This window comes from Monodon monoceros, unplaced genomic scaffold, assembly GCF_005190385.1.
Source record: "Monodon monoceros isolate NGI ecotype Baffin Bay Population unplaced genomic scaffold, NGI_Narwhal_1 Super_Scaffold_12, whole genome shotgun sequence".
Classification (NCBI taxonomy): Eukaryota; Metazoa; Chordata; class Mammalia; order Artiodactyla; family Monodontidae; genus Monodon; species Monodon monoceros.
Window position 1 is genome coordinate 26,475,980 of NW_021703768.1, and position 14,335 is coordinate 26,490,314.

Genomic DNA, 14,335 nt, shown 5'->3' on the forward strand with positions numbered 1-14,335 from the left:
ACACACACACACACACACACACACACACACACACACACACACACACACGGCTATAGATCACAAAAGGCATAAAGCAGCTATGAGTGAGAGCTTACAAAACCACCAGTATTAAGACTAGCAGTGTCATAAAAAATGCAGAATGCAGAGATCCTTTCATTAACCTGCTGCACTCTTGCGTCTGTAAAGCAGCTTTGGTCTACAGCAGTAGTTCTCAACCGGAGGGGGCGGGGAGGGGTATTCTGTCACCCCCGGGAGACATGTGGCAACATCAGAGGACAGCTTTGGTTACCACAACGAGCAGAGGGTGCTACTGGCCTCCAGTGCACAGAGCCCAGAGATGCTGCTCAACATCTGACAATGCACAGGGCGGGCCCCGCCACAAGGAATTATCCGGCCCAAGATGCCCACAGTACCGAGGCTGAGCAGCTCTGGTCCACAGCTTCTCCTACTTCAGACCTACCACCTGATCCATGGGGTCACTGGAGTAGTAGCTTTCTGAGTGGGTGCATCGGATCCACACAGGCTTAAGGAGCTCGTCGTCGTCCTCCTCATTTCTGTCGGGCAGCGACTCCTCCGGCTCTCTTTCCTTGACTGAGCTACCATTCTTCTCTTTGCCGGAGCTCTGGTTGTCACTCCATCTGTCTTTTTCTTCCTCCCAACGAGCTCTCTTCTTCTCCCTACTTGGGGAGCGACTTCAAAAGGGGACGAAGGAGGCTAATTATTAAAAATGTTCATCCATTGTAAAACTGTTCTATTTCACCTCTTTAGTTCATTTTTCACCTAAAAGAAAAATGTCATGGCAAACCACCATATTCATTTTTATTAAACCAGTGACCCCCTGACACCAGTCTGGTGACATCAGAATCACCTGAAGTTATTTGTTTAAAAATACAAATTCCCAGGCCCTACCCCAGATCTACTTACTGATTCACAGTCTCCGGGGGTGGGGCCCAAGAATCTGTATTTTTAATAATCTCCCCAGATAATTCTGGTGTGCATCCAGCAGGTTCAGAAGCACCCGGCAAACCATAACTCCTGGAAGAGAAAGATATCTGGGAAATATTTGGAAATCTCCACATATATAGACAATCTCAGCATTGAGCATACTAGTTTTGAATCCTCTACATCCTGCTTTGCCAAGAAAAAAGAAAAAAATCTTCACAAAACATGGTCTCAACTTGGCCATAAATTTAGCCTGAGGACCATAATCCAAGAGTGAACCAGTTATACTATCCCTAAGCATCTCTCTGGAAGTGCACACTTGGGTATTACTGCTTAACGAACCACCACTTTGCCTAATTCGAATCCCCACAAATACTAACTCAATTAAAAAGGAAAAAAGCAATTCTATCTCCTTGAATCTCTGGGGCATGAAATTTGCAAAGGCCCAGCCTATGGATGTGCTTGGAGGGAAAAACTTATAGGATAGATTTTAAATTAAGCCCAAGAAATTTAGGTGGAACCATAAAGGCCTTGAGAATCCAGCCAAGGAGAGTAACTGCTTTATTAGTGTTGCGCTGGCAACCTGATAATAAGAGTCACTATTATCCAAGAAAGTTTACACCTGGGTCAAAGTCACAAATTAACTTTTTCCATCAACTCTACCATTCACTCCTGATTTTATGACAGGGTAAGTGTGAGTGTGTATACATCAGGGGGAAAAGGGTGAGTGATTAGAAGGGTTATATATATTACTTATTGATAAAACTTCCAAATATTACATGTACATCACTAGGTTTGTTACCAGAAAAAAAAATGTACTGTGAAGTAAAATGTATATATGTTCACTGTAGAAAAATAATAAAGCATTAACAAAAACAAGACAAAAGTCACCTGTAACACCACTCAGAGATAACCACTATATTTCACAAATGTGTTAAAAGATACAGATATGTAAACATACAAGTTTTAACAAAAAAGAAACTCTATAGCCTGCTCTCCGCAACTCAGTAGTAAATCAGGAACATCATTCTACTTCAATACATCTATATCTGAACCATTTTTAATAAGTTCATATTATTCTTTTATATGTATATACCATAATTTGACAAATCTGATCAGTCACTTAGGTTGTTACTATTTTTTTTTTTTTTTGCCACTGTAAACAATGCTACTGTAAACACACTTGGGTTCTCTGCAGACTTGTCAGATTATTTCACACACAGAGTGTGTACTTTTTTTAAGGCTTCTCTACAGATAGGCAGTAACAGTTTAGATTACCATCAAAACCATATGTGATTTCCCATTTCTACACATCTTGTCAACATGATTGTTTTTAATCTTTTCCATTCTTATGAAGAGTATCTCATTTAATTCGTCACTACTGAAATGACACGTTTCACATTCACTTCTTTTCTGAACATCTGAGTCAATATGCCATGCCAATATTTTTAAAATTAGGATTATAGTCTTTTTCGTTTATTGAAAGAGTTTTTTATTAAAATAATCACCTGTCTGCTGTCATATGTAATGTAACCTTTGTCAGTTTTTTGTTTTCCTTATAATTCTGCTTATGGCTACATACAATTTTTATATGGCCAAATCTAGAGATTTTTTTGTTTCTGTTTCCAGTCTTAGTGTTACGCTTATAATCCTTTCCCATCCCAAGGTTAAATAAATATTTTATATTTTCTTCAGTTACTTTTAACATTAAATTTTTTTACTGTATCTGTCCAAGACCTAAGGCAGAAACCTGAATTCAATTTTTTTTCCATATGGCTTGCTAATTGTTCCCACATCAGTTTCTCCTCTGATTTGAAAAAACAGCTTCACGATAGATGTAAAATTTTATATATACTTGAAAGTTGTTCAATATTTGTTTCATTCATCTATCTATATCCATACCAAATTGTGCATTATTATTTTTCTTCATTATACTCACTTCTATTCCAAAGAAGAATTTTAATTACTAAAACTGGTACTTCAACCGAACTTACATTAAAATAGATTTTTTGGAAGGCAGCTATACTCACCACTATACCACCAATGCCTCTAAAAACTACAGCTGTTTTTGGAAGAAAACTGGTATTTTATAACCCTGTCTTCCACTTCCACTACAGGAATATGGCATGCCCTCCATTCATTTACATCAGCTTCTTTGTCATCTACTACACTTACAATGGGAAGTTTTCTTCCCATTGATCTATATATTTTTTAAGTTTAATAAGTTATTTAATTTTTATTAATTTAAATTTTCTGTGGTCAATCTACATTTTTTCCCTGTTATATTTTCCAAGTAGGTATTACTAGTATTTAGGAAGGCTATTAATTATAGTATGTTTATTTTATAACTGTCAACTTCAGTGAGTTAATTCTCATGTTTCTTAGCTAATTCTCTTGAATTTTCCTGATAATATCATTAGCTAATAATGGCAAATCTTGGCTCCCAGTGGTGTGGTTTTGTTTGTTTGTTTGTTTATTCATTTGTGGTGCTTCCTAAGAGCCTGACACTCTTGTAAGCACCCTGACACACTTAGTCCTTACAAGAACCCTGAGGCAGATATAAACATCCCCTAGAGAGGAAACAATTAGAAATTATATCACTCGCCCACTATCACACAGCTAATAAGTGGTAGTTAAATGCTAATATGGTTGTTTGACACAGACATTTTGACATGTACTAAAAATCCCACCAAATATTTATTATTATCATCAAGAAACACAGGCAGAAAACATTGTCACCCCATCCCCTTAGGCAGGTATCTTGAATAATGGATGGTCAGGGTTGTCTATTGTGAACAACAATTAGTATTCTTTTTTCTTTCTTTCTTTCTTTTTTTTTTTAACACTTTGAGAGGGACATTTCAAAACAGGAACAAAGCATCTTTTTTAGGTAGGTGTCTCAGGAATTTCAAATTTCAAAATCCAAACTCAAAATTGTTTTTTAACAAGATGCTATATTACAACTATAACTCTCCCTCCTTTACAGGATTTACATCTGTAATTTTTATTTTCTCATCTACTGCATTAGTTAGACTCACAGAATCCAAGTCTCTGCCTTCTCCACAAGCTACTGGGCATGGGGAAGAAACCAGCAGACTGAAGAGATTTCTAGCACAGCACATTAAAAACCATCAACCTCAGACGGGTCCTCAATGATTTCCACCAACACAGTATCTTGACTTGTTTCCTATCCTCATCCCCTCCTTCTTCTCCTCCTCCTCAGGCCCTTTTTCTCACTGAACAAACTCTTCCCAGCTGACCTCGTTTAATCCATGGTATTTAGTATTTCCAGCTAGGATCTCTTTTCTGAACCTTGCACCTCTGTGTCCAAATAACTACCACACAATTCCATCTGGTTGTCTCACAGATTCTCAAATCCCACTTGCCCCGAATTGAACTCTTCCTTTACCTGTTTCTGAGTGTTCCCAGCCCTCAAAGGGGAACACCAGACCTCGATGATGACTGCTGCCACCTCTTCCTCACGATCAGTTATCAAGTCCTCCTGCCTCCCTCATCGATCTCTCAATTACCTCTACCTTTCCCCATCGCCACTGTCACTGTGCCGGTCTAGGCACAATCATTTCTTCTGTGGATTACTAACAAAAGCCTTCTAAACTCATTTCCCTACCTCCAGGCTTGATCCTCTGAGACCAATTCTCCATACTGCAACCTTCACACCTGCTCTCTCTCTTCCCCTACCATCCCCCTTCCCTCATGCATTACTACTCATACTCTAGGTATCAGTAAAATGTCAATTTCTCTGTGACTACCCTAAACTGAGTTATCGACTGCTGTGTTCCCAGAGCAACATGTAATTAATTGCTCTACCAAAAGCACTTCTCACAGTACTTAACTTTCTTATTCCTGAAAAGTGGGGACTCTTGTTAATGACTATATCACCGCACCAGTACAATACCTGGGACACACAAGGATGCAATGTTTTTCGTTTGCTTGTTGATTTAGCTATACATCAGGTGACAGTGGTAGGCAATTGGGCCCCCTTGTCTTTATTTAATGTGCATCCTCAATGATTTACAGGACCCCTTTTAATGTGTATGGGAAGGTCTATAAGTTTTCAACATTGAATTTGGCTCTTCTGAGATGGTATCAATCATGTTCGTCACGAGATAATGTTCTCATCATGTTGAAGAAGTCTGCTTATACTCGAGGTTTACCAGTTTCTACTCATAAATGGATGTGACTTTATTTTAAATATCTAATAGGCAGATACTGAGATAACCCTACAGATTCTGACACAAAGGATTACAGTTACAAATCTCCTAATATTAACTTATCTTCCCATGCAATCTTGGAATAATCTCTCAATTATTTTAACACACAACTGAAAACTTGCTAATATACTAATCAGTATTTTCATATCCCTATTCATAAGAGATTGTTTTGTGGTTTCTTTTCATTGATTAGGTTTTGCCATCTGGATTCTCCTGGTATCACAGCACGCGCTGAGCTTTCCTTCCATCTTCATCAGTGTTCTAAAATAGTTTAAAACTTTTTTGAAAGTGGCACAAATTCACCTTCTTCAACTTTTTTCCATGGTTATCAGCCTATTAAAATTTTCTGCTTCTTGTGTAAGGTTTGTAATTTTTGTTTTCATAGAAAACAACCCATCACATCCAAGTTTTTAAATCTCTCAAATAAAATATCTGTACTTATACCAACATACAATAATTTTTAAACCTCCTTCATTCCTGTAATAATACAGGAATGAAGGAGGTTTAAAGTATAATTTCTTATACTTAATGGAATGTATGTATTTCTTTTCTTGATTTGCCACTTTTTAAATTGTACGGCCTTTCAAAGAAATCTTGCATTTATTTACAAATATTATTATAGTACTTCAGTTCTATTTCATTAATTTCTTTTATCTTTAAATCCCTTTTTCTGCTTTTCTTATACTCTACCAATTTCTAGAGTCAAATGATCAGATAATAATTAGATATATAGTTACCATTTATTTGGCACTACTGGGCCCAGTTCTAAGTGTTTTACGTGTATTATTATCTCAATGACCCCTCACCACTCAATAAGGCAAGTATAACTGTCCTTATTTTAGACAAAGCCACTGAGGCTTAAAAAAAGTTAGATTACTCTGCTCAATAAAAAAGTTGGGAAAACTAGTAATTGACCCCAAATCTGTCAGATCCTAGAGTACTGTTCTTAATTACCATTACATAAGACATGGATTTTACTTATCGATATAGAATTGGTTACATCCTGCAAGTTTTGATTTGCAGCAATCTCAATGTCATTTTTCCAAATAAGGTGTGACTGCAGTTTTGCTCTTTTTTTTTGAAACAAGTAAATTTAAGAGCATAATTATGAATTTTCAAGGTTTTTCTTAAAAAACCTTGAATTATTAATGTATAGTTTTATAGCAACTGAGGTCAGAAAGTGGCCCATATAATTTCTAACTTTTGGAAATGTATCAAGATTTTCCTTGTTCATTCTCAATACATCTTGAAAGTAAAGGTTTTTAAGTAATTGGCTACTTTAACTTTTCACAGGGCTCTTTGGACAGACTCTCAGGCTATTCTTAAGACCTGGCTGATACTTTGCACAAGCACAAAATCTGAATTCCAGGAGATAATCCTATGACTTCTACCAGTGTCAACTCCTTGCTTACCTTCCAGATCTCTTATACTCTTTTTTGTAGGACCTTTCCAGAGACGGTGATCTTCGGCTGTCCCGGTGCCTGTGTCTCTCCCGTTCCCGCTCTCTTAAAGGAATTAATACACAGAGCTGTTTTCAACAGAAAGACTCAAAACACCATCTCTTTTCACTGAATTCACCTTCTGAATAAATGAACCTCACCTCACCTAAGAATTTTGCAGGCACTATTCACTATGGGAATTTTTATTCATCCTTCATTTATTATAGGATAAAGGAGTGTTTCACGTTACAGAAGTTAACTAACTTGGACATTTCTTGCTGTTTTCTTAAAAAAAAAAAAAAAAGAAGTCATACTTAATACTGAGCAACAAAGGGAATTTTATCATAATCTTCTCTTGAGACCTTCTAACCAGCCAACCTTGATTATTTAACCTAAGAGGAAAACTTCAAAGGATTCAACTGTCTATTGATTTCTAGAACACTCTTAATTTCATCCATCAAATATATGCCAGTTAAAGCTTTTACAGTAAAGATCAGGACAAGGGTCTATAATGAAAGAGTTCTAAACTCTTATAGGTTATAGGCCTGAGGTATAGTTCTAGCCATCACTAATTGTCATGAGACTCTAAGTCACTTTACCTTTAAATGCTGTCTTCATCTGAAAAAAAACTCTAAATGGAGACAGAGTTTACTCAGTGTAAAACTAGAATGTAGGACTTTGAACCTTCCAATGTGACACCAGAGTTTAGTAATAATAATAGTAATAACTTCTGAGTCTATTTAATGAGTACAATGAGATCTGAAACAAAAATTGGAACTCCAGTGTGTTTATATCAGAAATAAATCTAAGGGAAATAACTACTAGGTCTTAGAATGGGGGAAAAAATGCTATATTAGTCTGAGTCCAGCAAGAAGACTACAAAAATGTCTGAACTCAAAAACATCTCCCTCTCCCTGCACCAGGCTTCCCTGGCAGTTCAGTGGTTAAGACTCTGTGCTTCCACTGCAGGGGGCACTGGTTCGATCGCTGGTCTGGGAACTAAGATCCTACTATGCTTGCCATGTGGCATGGCCAAAAAAAAAAAAAAAAATCCCCCAACCTACAGCCAAACAGAAGAAATGTAAATTCACTGAAATCAAAATTTACAAAACTGATAGAGATCTTAGATATTAAAACAAAAATTGTTTTTTCACCTAAAAACCCCTCCTCAAGAAAAACTCTTTTGAATAATACTTTTTGTTTGTTTGTTTGTTTTTGTTTTTGAATAATACTTTTAACATATACTTAAGCCTCAGGTACACACCAGCTGTGCAAAGTAAAGGAGCCAGTGCTTGGAATTCTACATTCTTTACCTGATACACTTCTAAATTTACAGTTTACTTTTAGGCAGTAAATCCCAGCTAGTGAGTGGTACCACATGACAAAGATATAATGTAATTTGTGATGGCATGGCTGCTGAAAAAAATAATTGCCTATATTTCCAAATAAAAACTGTATTTAGGGACTTCCTGGTGGTTGGGAATTCACCTTTCAATGTGGGGGACACGGGTTCGATCCCTGGTTGGGGAGCTGGGGTCCCACATGCCTTGGGGCCGAAAGGCCAAAACATAAAACAGAAGCAATATTGTAACAAATTCAATAAAGACTCTAAAAACGGTCCACATCAAAAAAACCCAAAACAAAACAAACAAAAAAACCCTCAACTTAAAGGATATTCCTAATTTTTTGTTTGTTTCTTTAACACCCAGGGGACAGAGTTTTGCATTCAAGAGTGGCATTTCTGATGATGATTACTACCTCTGAGTGGCTATGAACTGAAAAGACCAGTATGGACGTAAGTCACAGTAACACTATACGATAAAGCCATTTAAAGCAAGAAAAACAACGCTTGGGTTATTTTTCCAAAAACTTTTCCCTGTTTGGAAGCATAGTATTAGATACATGATACTAGCTCTCTGATGACTACACGTTGTACTCAACAGGACAGCTATGGGGATTACTGTGCTATAACACTACTCATTTGTGGGAAGCCGCTGCACTGCACCTTACTGGTTGCATCTGCCGCTGCTTCTTTTCCCACTCCCCGGAGGAACCCTGATCTTTCACGATAGCAAATGCATACATCTACTTCTTCACAAACTTCCGCTACAGATGGTTTGCCCTAAAAGGATCTTGTAATTATTATTCAACCAGATTTCGGAGCAGGAGAAAAAGAGGGAAAATGAAATCTGAAAAAGGACAGATTCACTTACCCCAAGAAGCAAGGGGAGAAGTAGCCAGAGGACAGACTAAAGAATTTGCATAAACTTAACACAACCTAATGCACAAACTTTTGGTTTTCTCCAATATACTTCTAGAAGTTATACTAGGACTTCAGGTACCCCATGTTTGTTTCACAGAAGCATTCCATATAAGACAGATGACTGACACGCTACTAAGACCCCAAAAGGAGCTGATTTTAATGTGGCTGTGACACTAAGGCAGCTCCTGGGCAAATATCCCAAATACAACATTATAAAACAACTCCAAAGTAAATAAAGGCCATTTACAAAGATGAGCTAACTGCCTAAGGTCCTTCATGGTAAAGGGGTTGCCTTTTAGAATAATGGAGATTAAGGGTAATTCTTTTGGCACTTGATTTCACTTACTGATAGACATCCTCAGTTTACAGGACATCTGTGTTTCTTCAAACAAACACATTAACTCCAAGCTTAAGCCTGGATGGAAGAATCCAGGATTTTACAGCAGAGCCCTAAAAACTACAGCACCCCCAAAACGGAAAAAAAATGCCACCTAGAATGCTGAAGTTTGCAGCAAAATGTTTCCCCAGAGACAGGTTTATTAATAATCACTTTGTATGAAGAAAACTATTAACAAATTCTTTCTGATTTAGATTTTTACCATAAAACTGTAAAATAAACCATCACAGGCCTCTGCCAACTAGTCCATCACAGAATTAAGAACAAAATTGACCGGGAACAGTAAGTAAGTCGTGCTGAAAAGACTTTTAAAAGTCTACCAACTCTGTCAGCTTTGGCCCACCAGAATCAGTCACCTCTGAAGGAAACATGTTCCTTCCACCTTCCACTGGGCGTCAGGGAGAAGCAATAGAGCATTTTCCTTCCAAACCTTCCGAGTACTGGTCACTCTCTTCGGGACTGAGAATGACTGCTACCGTTTACTGGCAAAATGTTCGGTCAGAATCAAGCCCCCAGCCATGAGAACAACATGGGAACTGAGAAGCACACTGATTCCACAGAGGCCAAGACCAGCTCTCCACAAGCCCAAGTAACGGAGTGACCGCTCTGGGGACCTCAAATTTTTCAGCACAGAAGTTCCACAAGACAATGAAGGTAAACACACCACAGCAGACACAAAGAGCAGCACTGTTACCAGCTTGACAACCGGAAAACCTCAAATCTTCATCAATATAAAGAGTTCACTGAAGGTACAAATAAATATTAGTACAATCGATACCTGTGCATTTTTATTTTTCCATCTAAACCAATGGTTGTTAGATTTTTGGTGTAATAGACTCACACCATCTCTTAAGAATCTGCTGTAAGCAACTGATTAACTTACAGAAAAACATACATACACAAAGAATTTGCGTATAACTTCAGAGCACTTCTAGATGCCCATCTATGAGTGTCTGCTGGAAACCTTATTCTCTTGTATATATAGATATTTGGTCTTTTGAAAAAAAAAAAAGAAATGTAATCTGGAATGGAATAGTACGTTTTAAATGCAACTTTCTTTAGTATGAATATGTTTCAATGCAACAAAATCAAATTAAAAGCCATTTTGAAAACTGTACCTTTGATAATGCGTATTATTTCATTTTATAAAGGAACAGAGCAAGAAAGCAACAACATATGATAAACTTCCACTTATCCTAAACATCAGAAAGCAAGTTCTGCTTGTTAACTACTTCGATTCCTGACTGATAACATACGCAGATCAACAATTCCAAAAGAACTCAAGTGCTGTAACCTGACATGGTGATCACACTGAACATAATTAAATACAACATCCACACAAACAACTACAAGATCTTTTATTGATCATCATTAAAATGTCAACTGTATTATGCAGAGTAACTGGCTTACATTCATTGAAATGAATCTATGTTGATAATTTTGGGACGCTTTTCCTTTCATAAAGCGAAATGCACAGCTGGACCTTTTCGGTTTGGTTGTTGACCAACAGAAATGGCCTGTGCCGGGGCCTCTGCACTTCATTAAAAAACACACATGTGCTTTACCTGCTCCGCTCATAGCTCCTGTGGCGGGACGGTGTCCTCCCCCGGTCGTAATCGGATCTGTAGCGGCTGTCCTGCCTTCTCCTGTCAGGACTTCGGCCTCGCTCCCGCCGATCCAAGGAACGATGCCTCTCGCCCCTCCCGTGACTGTGATCCCGGCGTCTGTGATCATCATAGTGCTTGAGCCTTTCTGGGGACCTCCTCTCACTGGGAGCCTTTGGGAGTGGGTATGGAGGGAGGTGCCTAAAATGAGGGCTACTGCTATTATTAGCACTGGGTGAGAAGGAACTGAGGTTGTTCTGGAAGCTATTAAAATTGGGAGGTGGGAAACTGTGGTGCGAGTATCCCGGAGGGTACTGGTAATTGACCTGCTGAGGCACTACGGGAGGAGGCGGGGGGTGGGGCATGGATGGAGGGGGCATCATGAAGGGGAAAGTGCCCTGTCCAGGAGGTGCTCCAGGGACTGGGGGGTTATTGGGACAGGGCATCGGAGGCGGCATGGGAGGAAAACAGGGAGGCACGGGAAAGGGGGGCCTCATCTGGTGGCTGGGGAAGGGGGGCCGGATCGGGCAGGGGGGAAGGGGGCCTTGTGCTGATGGAGGCATGGGTGGAGGGAAGGGCACGAAGTCTGGTCGTGGAGGCAGGAAATTGGGAGCTGGAGCGTTGGAGAACGTGGTGGAAGGGGCGCTCGGAGGTTCATATTGGTATTGCACAGGAGGCTGCTGAGGGTGAAGCAGTCTCAGATTTTGGGGCCTGAAGGCTGGTGCTGAGGGTCTGGATCCATGTCCTCCTCGCCCTCGGGGACACCCTCGTCCTGGATGGAATGACATTCTATGACTTCGTTGGAGGAAAGAAAAAGATAAAAGAAAAACTCACTATATATACAGGGTTTTACAAACGCCTGACCATCCCTTAGGCCACTGCCATATCCCACCCATCTAATACTGAGTTCTCTGTAATAGCGGAACCTCCTCATGGCCAATAAACTCCTCTTCCCCAGTCAGCCACCCAACCCACTGCCGTGGTCAGTCCCTGGTCCTTGTCACTCCCTAAAGCCACTCCACCTCCAGCATGACAAAGTCACATCCCAGTGTTCAACCATCTGCTATGACCTCACCATGTCATCCCGCCCACACACCCCACATCTCTACATCTGCACCAGCATCTTCCTGTCTACACTTTCCTCCCCACTCAGCACAGACTCGCAAATTCAACCTAATGCATCCTAAAAGGAATTCATGATCTTCCCCTTCAAGACACCACCACCTGCTCCTTTTTTAGTGTTTCCTGTCTCAATAGATGAGACCATTTACTGGTCCTCAAGTCATATACCAGGGGTTACCTGACAACTTCTCCCTTATCCCCTCTAGTTAAAATTTTATTTTCAAATGCCTATCATTTCTGCTTCATAAATACTTCTTGAGTGCATCCATTTCACACCATCGTCTCCTGCCTGGCTACTACAATAACACCCTTGCAGGCCTTTCTACAGCCACTGTCACCACCCCAAGGGTTTTGATAGGTCCCCTGCTCTCACACACTCTGTGCTGCTTCTTGGCAGGTCGTACAATGATTACAGGTCACCAACTCATTACCTCATCCCACCTTTAATGTCTGCCGGCACCTCAGAACTGCCAGGGCCATCAGGGCAGGCCGTGTACATGGCCCACGTGAACACACTCCCCCTCTCCTCACATATCTAAACCCTTCCCACCCTCAATGGCCCAGTGCCAGTGTTTGCTTCTCCCTGTTCTCCCAAAACAGCTGCCATTACTGTCATACCACTCACCAGGTACTGCCTTGCATGGTGACGTATTATCTGGGTATGTCACATCTTCCACAGAGAATATAAGCTCTAGAAGACAGAAAGAATAAATAGACATAAAAATGATTCCCAAACTGCTAATGCTAGAAAACATTTCTACAATTATCTTAACACTGATTTTGCATCTTCCAATGCAGTTCGCATACTAACAAAATTAAGAGCACGTTGAACTGAATTAAAGTTTACAGCTAACTTTTTAGATATCCTTAATACTTGTCTTGCTGACTCAAAATAATCAGTAGCTTAAAAGACTGGAAACTTAGGCATACTCTATCTCCAATTTGCTAAAAGACTAGGAGAAAAAAATCATTTCTGTTCTCCCACTCCACACTCCAGTTTACTTCACAAAGAGACCAGCATTCAAATTCAAACTTAACTATAATCTTGTCAACACAACAATTTCCCTTGATTCTCATTCTCAGCTCTTTCCACTGAAGAATGTTACAAACAGGAACGGCTTTCCAAATACTTAGGCTTCAGCAAAATGTTTAAAAAACCCAAATAAATATTAACTGCAAAAAGCTTTAATGTAGAAGCATCTTCCTTCTAACTAAAAGCTTTACCGATAGGCTTAAGGTAGATTTTCAAATGGCTCATGAAAATAGGTTCAGATTATTTAGCTGTATCAATCACTGTGCTTAATAAAAAGTAGATACCAAATAATATCTGATTAATGATTATTATTCAGTTCAAGGCCCTCATGATAGACCTAGGACCTAGACAGCCCATCTTGCCACCACAGGCTACTCAGAGCCCACAGAATCGAGTTTAAACCACACTCTTGGCATTTAAGGCCCTCTGCAATCTGGTCCCAACTTCTTCCAGGCTAATTCTCCATTAACCTCCCCATGAAGTGCCTATCACCCCAGATTTTTCCCAGTTGCCTAACATACAAAGTACTATCACCCCGCTTGTTCTTTGCTCCTGCCCTTCTAAAATCCCCTACCCTATGAATTTGCCCGTTGAATTTCTTCTACCCACCAACCAAGCCAAATGCCAACTCTTCTGTGCTGCCTTTCCTGGTTCCCTTCAGGAAGTAATCCCATTCCCTCTACACGTCCATTGCTCTTAGTCTGTACTTAATTCTTTTATAGCACTTACCAGAGACTGCCTCATATTACAGTCACGTGTGCGCATGTCTAACTCCTCCACTAGATTATGAGCTCCTTGATGAAACGGGTTGATTCACAAACATTTCTGTATCCTTCACAGCCCCTGGCAGAGCGTCCTGCACACAGTAGGTGATCAATAAATGTTTACTGTCTCACTAGTGATATACGTTTCTGTGTTGCTACTGTACATTTCCCTATTGCATATATCCACAACAGATAGGCATTACCAAAACCAGACAAAAAGCAGGTATTTTCACTGATTCATGCAACATTTAAGGGGCCTATACATGTGGGGCACCGTCACAGGTCCTAAGCACTCAAAGATGAGTAAGACACAGAGCCCACAGGACTCGTGAAGCCCAGAATCCACATACAAATACAATTTAAAAAAATAATATAATGCTATAAACACAAGAAAAGAGGTATGCATAGGGTCCTGGGGAACACAAAGGAATGTACTGAATCTAGAGGTGGGCAACAGTCAGGATTACCAACACTCCTGTACTGTGTGTTCAGACTGCTGTTGAAGACTCACCATTAGATCCTCATGTATGTTTCTAGAG

The 14,335-nt window shown here is 39.7% G+C and overlaps 1 protein-coding gene across 7 annotated transcripts in view; it reads right to left on the reverse strand.

Annotated features, from left to right (window-relative positions):
* Positions 1 to 14,335, reverse strand: part of DROSHA (drosha ribonuclease III) — a 126,547-nt gene that overhangs the window by 111,390 nt on the left and 822 nt on the right. For 5 of the 7 annotated variants that reach the window (XM_029216656.1, XM_029216651.1, XM_029216654.1 and 2 more), the window contains exons 2-7: positions 13,762 to 13,888; positions 12,625 to 12,690; positions 10,839 to 11,672; positions 6,587 to 6,679; positions 925 to 1,035; positions 461 to 692 (exon numbers count right to left, since the gene is read on the reverse strand). In XM_029216656.1, coding sequence (XP_029072489.1) covers positions 461 to 692; positions 925 to 1,035; positions 6,587 to 6,679; positions 10,839 to 11,672; positions 12,625 to 12,641 — 1,287 coding nt within the window. In that variant the 5' untranslated portion in view covers positions 12,642 to 12,690; positions 13,762 to 13,888. The remainder of the gene's footprint in view (positions 1 to 460; positions 693 to 924; positions 1,036 to 6,586; positions 6,680 to 10,838; positions 11,673 to 12,624; positions 12,691 to 13,761; positions 13,889 to 14,335) is intronic. The other 2 variants (XM_029216657.1, XM_029216655.1) reach the window with 1 other exon arrangement.